Source organism: Uloborus diversus, chromosome 3, assembly GCF_026930045.1.
Source record: "Uloborus diversus isolate 005 chromosome 3, Udiv.v.3.1, whole genome shotgun sequence".
In the NCBI taxonomy this organism is placed as follows: Eukaryota; Metazoa; Arthropoda; class Arachnida; order Araneae; family Uloboridae; genus Uloborus; species Uloborus diversus.
The window spans coordinates 126,587,975-126,603,600 of NC_072733.1; the positions used below are offsets into that span (position 1 = coordinate 126,587,975).

Genomic DNA, 15,626 nt, shown 5'->3' on the forward strand with positions numbered 1-15,626 from the left:
TACCGCTTTTACATTTTCTAATTAGATGCACATTAGAGAGGCAATTAAAACACAGTTTATTTTGTTTTACGAAATCAAATCTTAGCGGTACGGATAGACTGCGAAATTTTACACACTTTGATAAGTAGTGATTATCTTTACAATATGAACATACAGAAACCGCAAGCAAAGCGTTAACTTTAGAACTTGTGGGCTTTTGAACTTTACCGATTGAACCCTTACTGTTTTGAATTGTTCTAGCGTAACTTTTTAGAAACTCTATTAAATCCCTAAGTTTCGGAACTTCAGAATTCTTCAACTGGCGTTCCCACCATAATTTAGTGGAAGTATCTAATTTTTGTAATATTAAATACAACATTAAGGTATCCCCAAATTTATCAAGCGATTGACCCAGCCTTTCTAATGAACGAATTATTTTACTGACATTATCTACTAAAATCAACAAAGCAGAAGCGGATTCATTTTAAATGCTTTGAAGATCCAAAAAGCGTTTATGTGAGCAAAAGTTTGCTCTCTTGTATTTGAGTATCGTTCATCTTACAAATTATACGCAATTTTAAAATTACTATCAGATATTGGAACAGAATTTACAATTTTCGCAGCATCACCTTTTAACGAGGTTTTTAAATATTGAAGCTTTTGAGCATCAGATAGAGATTCATTTTTTTGTTACTGTTGCATTAAAAAGATCTTTATGCGTTAGCCAGCAGTCGATAATATTGCCACTGAAATTGGGCAAGGAAAGTTTCGGCAGCTTTATTGTTTCACTTCCGTAATTTGTTTTATCTGCACTATTTAAACTGGAGACGTTTAACTGTGGTTTCTTCTGCTCGTTCAGTTTTTTCTCAGCACGAAATTTAAGTAGTATTACTTTTTCGTTATACGCAAAAACACTTTCTAACTCGCTATCTAATTCTTCAAGATTTTCAATTAGCGCTTCAACCTTATAGTCAATATCTTTCAATTCAGCCTCTTTTTGCTTTAACAGTTCTAAATTTTCAGATATTTCCTCAAAGTTAACGTCTTGTTCTTTTAGATTGCTTTCAATTTTCTTTACGTAATTTGTCACTGCTCTTCTTACAATAGAACGTCTTGCTTTAACGCGTGTCAACTCAATTTCACTTTCCTTCGCGTCTTTAGACATTTTCTGGTTATTTAGCAGTCACTAATTTCAAACTTGAAATTGCTACTCACCTCCTTTCATGTAAAGGATTCAAATCGTAATGCGTAAGTTATTTCACTCCATGCGTCTTCAACTTGCGTTACATTTCTTCACGAGCCATTCTTTTTAATCTCCGGCTCGACTGACCATGTTCTTACCTCTAGGTAAGATTATCTTTTTCTATTAGCTGGTTTCTTGCGGTTGGCTCTACTCTGCAACGCAACACAACACAACCATTGAACTACAACAAAAGTGGACTGTATAACTTTTATTATGATTAATTTCATACACTTGAGAGCAGCATTCTTTCAGCCGCTCTGACCTTAAACTCCCTGAATTGGTTGCAGTCACAGGTTTTTAACTAAACATAGGTGGCGCTTTAACAGAACCCAAAGTTGGAACATTGAAATTCTGCATGCAATATGCCAACAGTCCAGTTATGCCATCCAGAGACAGCAGTTTAGTCTTTTTTATGAATTCATCAGTCTGGATTAGACAATAACCAAGCTGGAGGTAGACGTCATCTCTAGAGTGCCAACAAACTGGTAGTGTGCTAAATTTAGTTTATCTACCAGTTTGTTGGCACTCTTAGTTTCAATGAGATGACATTTGTCTTCAGCTTTGTTATTTACTATTCCAGACTGATGAGTCCATAACAAAGACAAAACTGCAGGCTCTGAATGTGATAACCAGGCTGTTGGTATATTGCATGTAATTTTGCCTTAGCTCTTGCTTAAGGACTGTAACTTACTGCTTAATACCTAAGCTTTGCCTTCAATTTAAGAGTTGAATGGTACCATGGCTGCAGGCTCTTGCTGGTGATACATTAACTTTATCTACCAGTTTGTTGGCACTCTGAGCTGCAATGGGACGACATCTGCCTTTAGTTCTGTTATTCCCTATTCCAGACTGATGAGTCCAAACAAGGACGAAACAACTGTCTCTGGATGGGATAACCAGACTGTCGGTGTATTGCATGTAGTTTTGCTTTAGTCCTGACTTAGGGGTGGTAAATCACTGTTTAATGGATAGTTTGGTTTGAACTTGTGAAATTGAAGATTCTTCAACATTAGGGTCAAATGCCTTGCAACATTTTGATAATGCATAGTTTTAAAAATAATTTAAAAGTAGGAAATAAACATTTCAGAAAAATTGAAAACAAGAAGTTAAGATTAAATATAAATTCGAACTTTGTAATTTTCATACTCCTTTATAAAAATGTTTGTTTTTACAATTACAACTTTTAATGATTGTTGTGGTCCCATTTCTGATGGTGTGATACTACGTGTAATCTATAGTCACATTGTGTTATGAAATAAGACATATTTATTTTGAAATTAATTCTGATCACAACTGAAATTTATATTCTTGATTGGAAGAGGAAAATCTATTCCAAAATAGATTACTCAATCCATTTGCTGCGGTTTAAAACTTTTACTTATGTGATTTCACTTTATTCCGGGAATTTTAAATTTTGTCTTCTAATTTTTATATTATTGAATACAAGGAACCATTATGTATTGTAATATCAAGTCTGAAGTTACTAAAAAAAATGTTGTTCTTAACAAGATACTGAAAACGCGTGCTACTTTGGCCCAGATTTTGGAACTTTTCTTATTCTTTTCTCACACACACACAATAATTTTATAACTATTCATATTTCCAAGCTGTGGAAACTTGACTTACACATCTAGAGATCTCTTAATTTAATTTTTGAATAGTGATCAGTTTATTTCGAAGTATTTTTACGCTTTATTATTGTTTTTATTTGGGTCAATGTTACCCTTGTGCTTGGATTACTATGGCCCAAAGTGGTTTTCTCTGTTTAAAATCATTATAGAACTATCTAGAGCTAAAGAGCATTAAAGAACATACCTAGTTATTGTCTCAGAAATTACCGACGTAGAACAGACATCTTTTCATCAGTTTTGGGGGTTGAATAATTTTATTAAGATAGCTCCATTCATAAAACAAAGGATCGTAAATTTTGGGTCACTTCCAAAACTATTGGGTGCGTTTCATTCTCTCAACATTCGCTCCTTCTTGTCTCGTATGATTAGCTATCCCTGAAAACCTGAGCTTATTCCATTCTACAATAATAAAATTCCATAAACTTTCCAACAAATTTAACAATATTTGTAAGAAATAGATGCAAATATGTAAACCTTTTTCCAAACCTCCTACAACTTTTAATTCCTCTTCATCTTTCATAATAAAAGCCATGTAACTGAGCCCTGATGAATTGAGTCTGCAATCTCTCTCTTTATATGTTGCCGAGAATTCCAGGTTTTTTCTTGTGTTTTTCTTGTTTAGAGTCTAACTTCTAGCTATTCTTTACTGTTTCAAATCTCTCTGGTGGATTTTTTTTATCAAGTTTTTATGCTGGGCCACAAAGAGGTCGTAATTTTTTGGTTTAGAAATATGTTGTCATTGAAATTTAAAAGAAAAAATCCTAAACGGAAATGAGAAGTACAATTATACTACAGGGTAGAGTATTAAATAGTGCTCATAAATAGGTATTTAAAAAACTCTTAGCTGATGTAGAACTGCGTCTACATGGAGTGCAGGAATGACAGTACAGTCAGACGTGAAACATGTACCAATCATTACAGTCGAATTCCTCTACAACGCAATCCAACTTACGCGAAATGACTATAATGCGAATTTTTCAGGAGCAAGGAATTTTAGAGCTAAAGAGAATTTCTCGCTCACAACACGAAAATATTTAGAAAGGAATGATGATGCTAAGTTTCGGCTTTGTTATTGACTACTAAACATGGACTTCGTAAATGTACTTTCATCCTTTCTGCATCACTGCCTGCGCAAGTTCCCACACACCATACTATAAACATAGCTTTATTAGTGTGTTTATATTATCATTTTTCATTTTTTAATTCCAAATATGAAATGTGATGAAATATTGTGGCACCCAGGCACACTGTTTGATCTGAAGTTTGAAGATGGAAACAAAAAGCGAAAGTTTGTGGCAATTTAAGAAAAGGTAAACTAGAAAGTGGGTGGAATGTAGCACGACAATTAGGTATGAGTGAATCTTTCATACGTATAATTAAATGTCAAAAGAAGGCAATCCATATAAGTCTAGACCTAGTTTTAATATGAAGCTTGCAGAGTAGTGCTAAAGCAAATTGCAAACAATATGAAATTGGAATTTGCTCTAGTGTTGTAGATTATAGAGACCCTGAAAGAGGGGTGTTACCATAGTTGTAAATGTTATAAAATAAATGCCAAGCTATTGTATTTAAAATATATTAGAACGACGATCAGAGATTGCGCAGCATAAATCATCATCTTCAATTTTTAAGTTATAAATGTAACTTATTGTATCTACTGTACAGTACTCTCTCAATGCAGTGCTTTATTATTACTACATATTGTACGTACCGTACTGATGATCATATTATACAACACTTTTCCACTAGGCGAAATTTCGACTTATGGGAGTAGTCTTGGAACGCATCCCTCGCGTAAGTTGGGATCCGACTGTATATTTTAAGTTCAAAAAAAATTGAGAAAGTCGATATTTTATGTTATGCTACCATTGGTTCCCCATATTCAAGGAGACCTTTTAGAACAAATGCATTCATTTATTTCTTAAAAAATTAACAATCAGATATATTCAATAGAATAAGTGTTAATATAAAATATGTTAATTCTCTAGTTAATGCATATTTGCACTAGTATTCAAGCAAATTTTTCATAAAAAGTTTTTTTTTTTTGGGAACTTGTTTTGTGTAACTTGCAGTACACATAAGCAATTCTGTTTTAAATTTCCAGAATGAAGTGCAAATATATATGTATAAAAATTTAATACCAATGCAAATGGTTTGAGCTATCTATGTCCGAATAGATTCTCCCCCCCCCCCCCTGCAACTCAAGAATTCAAATCTCAGCTCATAATTTTGGATTAAACTTTAAATGAATATTTTTTATTATAAAACATAATGGGACTATAGATTGTGTGCAAAATGGGACATATTTTTATGTCTCTCTACCATTGATCATTGGTTTTGTCTATCATACAGCATTTTATGCTGAATAATGCAGCTTTTTAAAAAATACTGTAAAAATTCAGCTCTTTATCTAATAAACGGTAATATATAGTTAAAAAATTGTCTAAAACAGTTTAAAAGGTAAATAAAAATGTCTAAAAAGATTGGGTATGTTAATAAAAAAATCATATTACACAACACTTTTCCACAAGGCAAAATTTTGACTTATGGGAGTAGTCTTGGAACGCATCCCTCGCGTAAGTTGGGATCCGACTGTATATTTTAAGTTTAAAAAAAATTGAGAAAGTTGATATTTTATGTTATGCTACCATTGATTCCCTATATTCAAGGAGACCTTTTAGAACAAATGCATTCATTTATTTCTTAAAAAATTAACAATCAGATATATTCAATACAATAAGTGTTAATATAAAATATGTTAATTCTCTAGTTAATGCATATTTGCACTAGTATTCAAGCAAATTTTTCATAAAAAGTTTTTTTTTTTGTGAACTTGTTTTGTGTAACTTGCAGTACACATAAGCAATTCTGTTTTCCAGAATGAAGTGCAAATATATGTGTAAAAATTTAATACCCATGCAAATGGTTTGAGCTATCGATGTCAGAATAGATTCTCCTCCCCCCCTGCCACTCAAGAATTCAAATTTCAGCTCATAATTTTGGATTAAACTTTAAATGAATATTTTTTATTATAAAACATAATGGGACTATAGATTGTGTGCAAAATGGGACATACTTTGATTGTTAGGCATTAACACAGTAATTTCAGTACATTTGATTTTTATGATATACTTAGTAGGTCATATATCAATTTAAAATTCATGTCATTTGAAAATTTTCTGTTACTGTCATAGTAATAGTTAAACCTGCTATAACTATAATATTCTGGTGTAAAATCGTAACATTCAAAAAACAAATTTTATTTATTGATAAAAATTTTAAAACCATTATAATTATGGTGTTCTTTCAAATTTTTTTTTTTTTTTGTTTACATCAAAGAAAACTTGAGGATTTTAGTTGTTAAAAAAGTAATAATAAAAACATTTAGCCATTTCTAATTTTTTAGCTACATTAATTCACAATCACAAAAAGCTCTGAATTCGGTTTTACATTTCAAAACTGATGAAGCAGCTCTTTTTTGAGCTTAATTCAGTTTAAGTAACACAGCAAAGGGATGATTATATTTTATTGCTAACAATTAGAACACTTTCTTAACGACTGTTCAGTTTTTTCACCATTTTGAATGCTACAAAATGTTTCTAGTCCTGCAAAAGTAAACCTCAAATGATAGCTTAAATGTCTGGTGAAAATTGGATGGATTAACTTCTTTGCTCTTTCTCCAATTGTATTCAATTTTATTCACTATGGGTAAATGATTCTAACTCTATTTTATTGGTGACTACTTGCTGACTTTATTGAAACTGGTGGTCAATTTTTGATCTTTTTTTTCTTCAAAATTTTAAAACGATAAACTGGTTTTTTTCACGTGTATTGAAGATGAACTAATGAATGATTCTGTTCCCAGGCAGCTAATTTTGTACAATGTGGTGCTGTAGAGCCCCATACACTAAAAGAAGCAATATATGTAATGATCTAGTATTACTCAGAATGTCGGTTATAACTAAACCAAGTTTGGTTAAGACAAGTAATTGAAATACATTCAATCAAGGTTAAATTTTTGAATGATTTGCATTTATCTTCTTACACCTTGATATTCATGGAGAAAATGTACAAAAAATGTAAGTCATTTTATTAAATCTAAAATTTAATCCTATGGTATTTTTCAACTTACCTGAATCATTTTAATACTGTTATTCTTTTTATTTCAAGGTACAGGTATCATTTTCTTATTTCATGCATGTATTTTAAATTTTTATGAACTATGTATTAATCTCTGTCGTATATGTTTATTATTCTGTTGAATAGGGAACAAATGGTCCCTATTTGCATCTTTCTCAACTTGAAGTCGGGGTTTATAAATTCATTTTGAAAGTAACAGACACAGCAGATCAAACATCCACTACTGAAGTGCATCTATTTGTGAAACCTGAAAGTAATACTCCTCCTGTAGCTAATGCTGGCCCTGATCAGAAGATCACTTTGCCGTTACAAGGCCCTGTTATTTTAAATGGCAGTGGTAGCAAAGATGACATCAAAATCTCTAAATGGAAATGGGAACAAATACAGTAATTTCTCTTTTTCTTACTTCATTTGTAAAAATGATTTAATTGCTAGTAATTTGTCATGTTTTTAATTAAAAAGGTCATGAAGTTTAAATATTTGCTTTTATAACTTTTTCTGAAAGAGCAATATTAACGACTGTTGTTTTGAAAGTTTAAAATAATGTTCCTAAAAGTTTAGTGTAGAAATAATATTTCTATTAAACAATTTTCCTTGGTAAAAATTATTTGTGAAGAAAACAGTGTTAAGTTTTATTGAACAAGATGAATTTTTCAAGAATTAAAAATGAAATGGTTATCTACTGGCAAATTGTGCAATGATGCAGATTCTCAAAGTTTTTAGGCATTTATTTAACATTACTATTATGTTTAACTTGTTATGTTATTACACTTATTTTGATGAAACGTAATATTATCTTAAGCAAGGAGGGAATTCCTTATTTTAAGATAGATACACCCTTTGCATTTGTACATTACATTATATGGATGCAATATGTTTTGCTGGTACATGATTAGTTTTATCATTGTGTAAAACTTTTGTTGCTTTCTTTACTTTATCTTTGTACAAACGTACATTCTCCTCTTTCACTTTTCATCACCATGCCACATGTCTGGGACAATGATGATGCTTCCTTATCGTTTTGTGTTTATTTGCATAAATTCCAGATAAAACTATGTATTGACTTTATGCAGTTATGTTAAAATATCTATGTACAATTGATTTTACTTTTGCCATTTTGGCTCGTAACCTTTAGAGCATACGCTCTCCAAACCGTACCAGGTGAGGTCTGGTGCTAGAATGTCTCTGGAATGTTCTCACAGTTGTGGTGCATCCATCACTCCCTGTCCGTTACACATGTTGTGCACCTGTAACATCTGCTTTTAGTTTGGGCAAGTTCAACCCAGTGGTTGATGCGTTGCAGTTGTAGATGGACACATGAAGAGCACCATGTTTTAAGGGTCCATATTATAATGGAGAATTTTAAGGACTGTCAATTTCTTGATGGGTAGAATGGAGGAATGAGTTAATCAACCATTGTATCATTGAATAAATCAGTAGAAAATTTAATGAATGATTAAATATTGAAAAGAATGAAAGAGAGAATGATTGAATGATCAAATGTATGATTAAATAAGTGAAATAAATCAAAAAGGTAACAAGTGAATGAATGAATTAATAAGTGATTGAATGAGTAAATGAATAATGAAGTGAATAAGTAAATGAATGGATGAATATTGTAAGATAGGTTAACTTTGGGTCAGTGAATAATTTTTAGTTTATGCGGTTCTCTGTGGGACACGCTGCTTTGGTTCTGTCTGAAATCATGTTTGTGGAGTTGACCTGTATTGTGCATCTACCTGATAGCAGTTCTCAGAACCCTAGTCCTCTGCTCTTACTGTAACAGAAAAAGTTATTCTCATTATTTATTTTCCAAAACTTTTGTTTTGGTGAAACTTCTGCTGTGCCTCAAGAACTGCACACTCTAAATTGCATTCAGGTCTGTATGAACATCGATAGACTCCTTCTCAAGTGATAACCATGTTATTATAATTTTTATGTTTTATAGCTGCTACATTGTAAATTTTCATCTTTTCATGGGATAACTTTGGGACTGAAAAATTTTCAAAGTTAAAGTGCTGAAAGCTAACAGCAGTCAAGCTAAACTTTACAAAGTTTTTACATAATATTAGTTACACTATCTGATTGTTTAGCAACGTTTCAATGTACAGTTTGAAATAATATCTGTAATCTTGAGTTTTACCCATTAAATAGAGTGTATTGTTCTTGTGACCTGCTAAGTATAATATTTCAGGATTTATTTCAACTCTTTTTCTCTGTTTCCAATTCGCCTGTATAATAATAGTGGGATAACATTGGTATAAAGTCATGGTTCCTACTGTTTAATAGGAATAAAGCACTGTCCCAATGTTTCCCTAATCAATGGGGGTAAGATTGAGACAAATTAATAATTTTTTAAATGAAATACCATAGCAACTAGAGTTCTTCTTTTGCCATATCTTGTAAGAGGAATACGCAACTGACATATTCAGGGTTCGTACGGGTCATGGAAATCCTGGAAAGTCATGGAAAAAAAATAACAGAATTTCAGACCTGGAAAAGTCATGGAAAATGGAAATTTTCATTGAAAGTCATGGAAATTTATTTCAAGTCATGGAAAAATTTCCTGGATAAAGAGAAAGGAACAGTAGCTAAAGGAGCATTAGAAATCTTCAGTGATTTGACAGTATAGCGCATAAAGGCTATTAAAGGTGAAAAATTGAATGATCCAAAAATCAAATCTGAATTTTGAAATCTCATTGCATCCACTTCTGTTACAGCCGCTTTCCGTTTTTTGCGATGTGATTTTACTTCCTGGACATCACTTATTTTGAATTTTCTGTTATTTTCAACACTTCTTATGTTTCATATTCTGTAGTAGCAAAATTTCATGTTCTTAGTTTTGCTACTCCCACTCAAAAAAAAAAAGCAATTCAATTGCATGCGAGTTTGATTCCATCACTCGTAAGGACTTTATTATTAAATTTATCAGAGTTTATCTTAATTTGTTAAATGTTTTAGAAAATAAAGATCTTAAGTCAGGAGATAGAATACAGAAAAAGAAGAATTCTGATGCTCTAAAACAGGAGTGCCAGACATAGGGCATGCAAAACTATTCCATGCGACCCACTGCTAAGTTCAATGTCCGGAATTAAACGTGTTCTGGAATTTCTGAACCTATTAATTTAAATGCATTTGAAAATATGCAAATTTGTAAACAAAACAAATATACTTTTGAATCAGAAGACTGATTCATTACTGAATGGTTTTTTCAAAAAAGATCTGGTTTAGAAAAACATAAAGAACTAAACTATGTGGCTTTAGTTTAAAGAACCAAAATACTGTCAAGTTACGTGGATTAAAGGCACTGTTGACACTAAAAGGTAACTTTTGAAGCAAATTTATTGAAACTTAGTGATGACTCATTCAACCTTTGTCACATTCAATATCATTCTGCCTGTTTTTAAAGAAATATCAGACATTCAAGCATCATCATATTCGCTTCACTGCATTTTTGCTTTACTTAAATTTATATGATGAAGACAAATAAGAATAGTTTAGTTTTTTAAGTGTGCACTTATATTTTTTCCATTACGAGTAAGTGCTTCAATGAGGCTGAGGCATTCATATAGACGTTTTGCTAATGCTCATTTCCATATATTACCAAGTTTGAGATTAAATAGTGCTATTCTCTTTGTGTAACGAGGTCATGAAAAGTGTCATTGAAGTCATGAAAAAGTCTTGGAAAAGTCATGGAATTTTTTCATCCAAATAGAGTATGAACCCTGCATATTGTTTTTTTTTTTTTTCAAAAGCGTTTTTACTTTGAAAATCAAGATAGGAACAGAGTACAACTTTAAAAAATGTTCCAAAGTTACCACTCTTTACGGTAAATAAAGAATAAAAGTATAAATAAAGAATGAATTAGAGAGGGAATAAAGTAATGAAAAATGACAAGTTAATTAATCCGTTTTGGACATTTTTTTATACATTGCCAAATCATGTTTCTTTTGCAAAAATTGTCACCTTTTTTAAAAATCTTCTACAGTACTCAGCTTGAAAATGTGACTTTTATGAATCAAAGCAAAGTTATTGGAATGAAAACACATTTATACTTCTTTATTACTTGAAGCAGGGAGGGTATTACATATTCCTTTTCAGCCTGGTGCTAGGCCCTCCCTCCTGATGCAGCAATAAGAGCATCGTTTAAAATGGGATAAAGAGTCAGAAATACAGCAGAAAAATTGAAATTTTCTCCTCATAGTGTGTGATTATTTTGCTCATTTTTAAGCTTAAAATTAAAAAAAAATCAAATTTGCATTTTTGGTTTAAAATTGCCCAAACAAGCTTCAGCAATTCGATCAGGATGTAATCATGTGTCGTAATAATAGTATTGGAATGAAAATACATTTCTAATTCTACCTGAAGTGGGGTGAGGGTTTCACCTTATTTTTTAGCCCGGTGCTAACCTCTGTCCTACTGCTGTAGCAATGAAAGCATTATTTAGAATGGGATAAAGTATTGGAAATGCAGACAAAAAAGAAAACATTTTACTGATATTAGATAATTATCCTTCTCGAGTTCAAAGTTTAAAAATACAGTGGTTTAGTAACTTTGAACCATGTCTGTTAACTTTGCACCTCATCATAACTTTTAGTATATGGTTGACCTGGGCTAGTTGGCTCCTTTTTTTCTTCTACAATTTTAAAGAAAATTGGAGTCGGAACTTTAAGAATTTTTTAAAAAAAGTAAAGCTATAAGCATAGCTTCAATAGAACACTTTCATTTTAAAATTCAAAAGTATTAATTGCAAGCAGAGACATTTTTAATGCCGTACCAGCATATTTCACACATAGAATATGCTACAACACTAATACATGCCATACATTTAGACAATTGTATTTTCACACTTTGTATTTTGAATAAAAAAATAGCATGGTTTAAAATAGGAAAAAAAAGCAATTTGAATTTTGAAAATGCTGTACTTGATTTTTTTTTTATTTTAAACTCAAATTATCAAACATTCTAGTGGGTTTTAAATCAACACAATACACATCTTTTCTTTCCTTCCCTTTTTCCATCTTATCATTAGAAAGCTAGTTTTGTTTATACTATTGAACACTATTATGGTCTTGACTGTTTTCCTATGTTCCACTTCTAGAAACTTAATCTCACTCCTCTAAAAACTATCAAGTTGCTCTTTCATGCTTTGGAAAAATACTCTTGCAGTGTCTTTTTCTTCAGTTTTTTGCCCATGGATGCTATGACACTATTAGAATATTAGGCAGGTAAAAAAAGAAATTGTGAATCAAAGTTACTCTGAATGACTATGGTAAAACTAGTTTTTCTGCTACCAAATTAAACAAGCAAGCTACAGTCAATGAATCAAGATGTAAATAGAAACCTTTGCAGACACAGGAAACTAACGCTAATGGGCATTTTAACTTATTGTAGCATGCATATTGAAATTATTTTTAAATCTTTTAAAAAACACGGTGGGATACGTCAGATAGACTTTCATAATTGTATTTCACCTTGAAAAAATGTCTGCAATTGTATTTTTTACAAAGTTAGGTAGGACACCGTATGTCCAACTAGATCCAGATGTGGAATAAACAAATAAAATCTGCATTCTCAAGCAATATTGGTAGTTAAATTCAAAATGTACTTTGTGAATAAATTTAATATTTTTTGATTTGAAAATATATATTTCAATAAGGTAATAAGGAAATAATAAAAGTATTTTTTTTTTTTTTGATTTAATTTTAAGATTGAAATTTAGCAAATTTATACAAAATACTAAACAGAACTGTAAATAGCACTTAATTATAAAACATAATGTTATTGTAAAACTTGATTATTCTCTCTGGGATTCCAGTAGACTCATCATCTGCATCAGAAGTGGTATCTAAATCAAAATCAGGTTACTACTCATCAATAAGAGCTTGAGCCTCCCGAAATGTTATAAATTATTTCCTTTACATTTTAGCAATCACAATGGCTTCAAAAAGGCATGCAACTAAGACAAAAGCAGATATTAACGAGAAAAAAATTAAATCCCTGGTGCTGCCATCTATTGAGCAGATTCTCAAGTATGTAGTGCGTCAGCTTCTCACCTGACTGTTTCAAAAGCAATTTTGTAAACAGATGTTACTTTTATGTTTTTTTTTGTGCTTAATTTGTTGTAATCTTCCTAAATTAAGTGTTTATTTCATCACTTTTTGCTGAAAATTATCTTTTTTTTTTGAAGCATTACCTGTTTGTTGATTTTCCCAGCTTTGCAGATGCTATAAAATAGTAAACTATGGACTTTGTGAGCAATTCTCTAGCTGATTAAACATGATTGAAACTCTTACTACCAGACAGCTCTTAAAAAATGAAGAGCTTGGGATGCCGAAGTAGATATTGAAAAACAAAAAATGCTGGATGCACGAGACAGTAGAAACTTTGCAAATGAAAGAAAATTAGGGTTTTCCATTTCCAAAATATCTTAGGGCATTGATGACCAATACAAACTTAGTAAAACACATAGTTAAACTTCACCGTAAGGTGCCCAGAAATGTGTCAAATATATAATAGTTAGTTGACTGCTACTCACTCCTCATGTTGGCAACCTGTTTCGACCTTGCAAATAAAGGAGCACACAATAGTATTAATATCAACCTGTATGGGTATAACTTGGCTTGCCAGACGTCCCAGTTTTCAGACAAAATCCCAGTGTCCTGGTCAGTTTACTTCACTTCCCGGAAAAAGATAAATTTGATTACAGATGACCAAAAAAGTCTGAAAACAATTTTCTGTGGAGGATTTTTTAAGGTAATTACTTTTTCTTTGAAACATTAACTTGTAAAACTAATATCGGATTAGCTTTTGGGGGATTTTTTACAAGATTGAAACCAAAAAAGAGTTTTGAAAAGAGTCTTAGCGAATGAAATATTGTTCAAACTTTTATTCCCCATTCAAAGTGTTTATTCTTACTAAAGTAAATTATAAATATTAACATGTAAGAAATAAAATGTTTAAATTTATCTGCTTGCATCATTTCTGACTACCTCATGTTTAGCTCATAATTAGTAACCATTTGCTCATAGCATTAAGAATGAAATACCCTTTATATCACTAAAAACCAGCTGGGAGTGTGTACTTTTTTAAAAAGGGGGGGGGGCATTCCGGTGTCCTGGTTGAACATTTCAAAAATCTAATAAGCCTAGGTATAACCAATTCTGTGGTATACCAAAGCGAGGTATAACAGGGTTCTGCTGTATTACAAAATTTCACTTAGTATGCATATATTTGAATTTGCGTTATATCATTCACATTTTATGCATATCAAGTTCAATTTATTGGACTAATTTGACTTATTAGGTTGGTTAATAATTTAAATTATTACTGTTTGATTGATTTTATTTTTTTAATTGAAAAGGGGTCCAAAAAATGCTGTTATTACCGATGCTGATGCAGCTATTGCTAAAGTTAATGGACTAATACCTGGTTACTACCAGTTCATGTTAACAGTGTATGATGAAAAGAATACCCATTCTTCAACTACTGTCAATGTTTCTGTGATTCAAAGTATGTGTTTAAAACTTCTGTAAATATTTATTTTAATCAAACAAAACTGTGTTAACTACTTTTATTGCATCAAATTTTAATAACAAATCTTCTATTATTAAAATTGTTTGCTTTATTTAACCCATTCCCTGATCAAGTCAATGACGATTACAGCACTCCCCAAAGAATACATGCAGGATTGCATTTTGGTGCATTGCAGTACAGTCGAACCTGTCTATCTCCAATTTCACGAGATGGAAAAAAATTTCGAGATAAAGAGGTTTCGAGATACGGAGGTTTTGAGAAACTTATTGAAATTTGGAATCTGATGGTGGAAATTTTTTAATTTTATACCAAAGACTAAACATACGAAATATTAAAATTCTTCCGTAAAAGTTTTGTTAGGTATTTATTCTACTAATTTATACTAAGCACTTAATTGCAAGTTTACGGAATCATTTTGACAGCAATGAAATTTTAAGCATACCTTTTGCAAGCAAAATATGTAGTCTTTTATTGTTTTTCGGTGCCTGATTTTTTTTAGATTCAAATATCCTCTCTTGAGGTTAGCAATGGCTGAAAACCCATCTTGCCCTATTGTACATACTTAACTTGGCGGCAGTTTCATTTTTCTTCATTAATGGATTGCCGTCCAAAAATTCTAGAAATTTCACTTTTTTATCATTTGAAAAAATCTTTAGCTTTCTTTTCACGCCTATCATCTTGGTTTTCTACGCAATCACAACTTTAAGCAAGAGATCACTCACGGATCAGTACCTAAACCAGATAACGGATAATGAAACGGGTTTTAATTTGAATGACCTTAAAGTACGAACTTGAAAAAGTCACCCCACATGTCAGATCTGTCAAGCCCAGCCCTCTCCTCATTGTCCCATTCTCTGCCCTCTGCTCTGCTTCCGAGAAAGTGCTCGAAATGACTGTCCTTTCGTTAGTCTTCCTGAAAAAAATAATACCTAGGTGCATTTCTCCTTTTTTTCCCCTGCCATTGAGAATAGTGCTACTGTTTCTGTGTTTAAAGAAAGTTGTTTGCTGTTTTGAAGATTGCTGGACTTCGAATTCGATAAAGGTTAGCATTGCTGGAATTCGAGATATGGAGGTATTAGGATTTTTTTTTCGAGATA

General features: G+C 31.6%; 1 protein-coding gene across 1 annotated transcript in view; it reads left to right on the forward strand.

Annotated features, from left to right (window-relative positions):
* The window catches only part of LOC129218416 (dyslexia-associated protein KIAA0319 homolog), a 159,281-nt gene that overhangs the window by 73,204 nt on the left and 70,451 nt on the right, over positions 1-15,626 (forward strand). The window contains exons 13-14 of the mRNA XM_054852671.1: positions 7,120-7,379; positions 14,357-14,505. Coding sequence (XP_054708646.1) covers positions 7,120-7,379; positions 14,357-14,505 — 409 coding nt within the window. The remainder of the gene's footprint in view (positions 1-7,119; positions 7,380-14,356; positions 14,506-15,626) is intronic.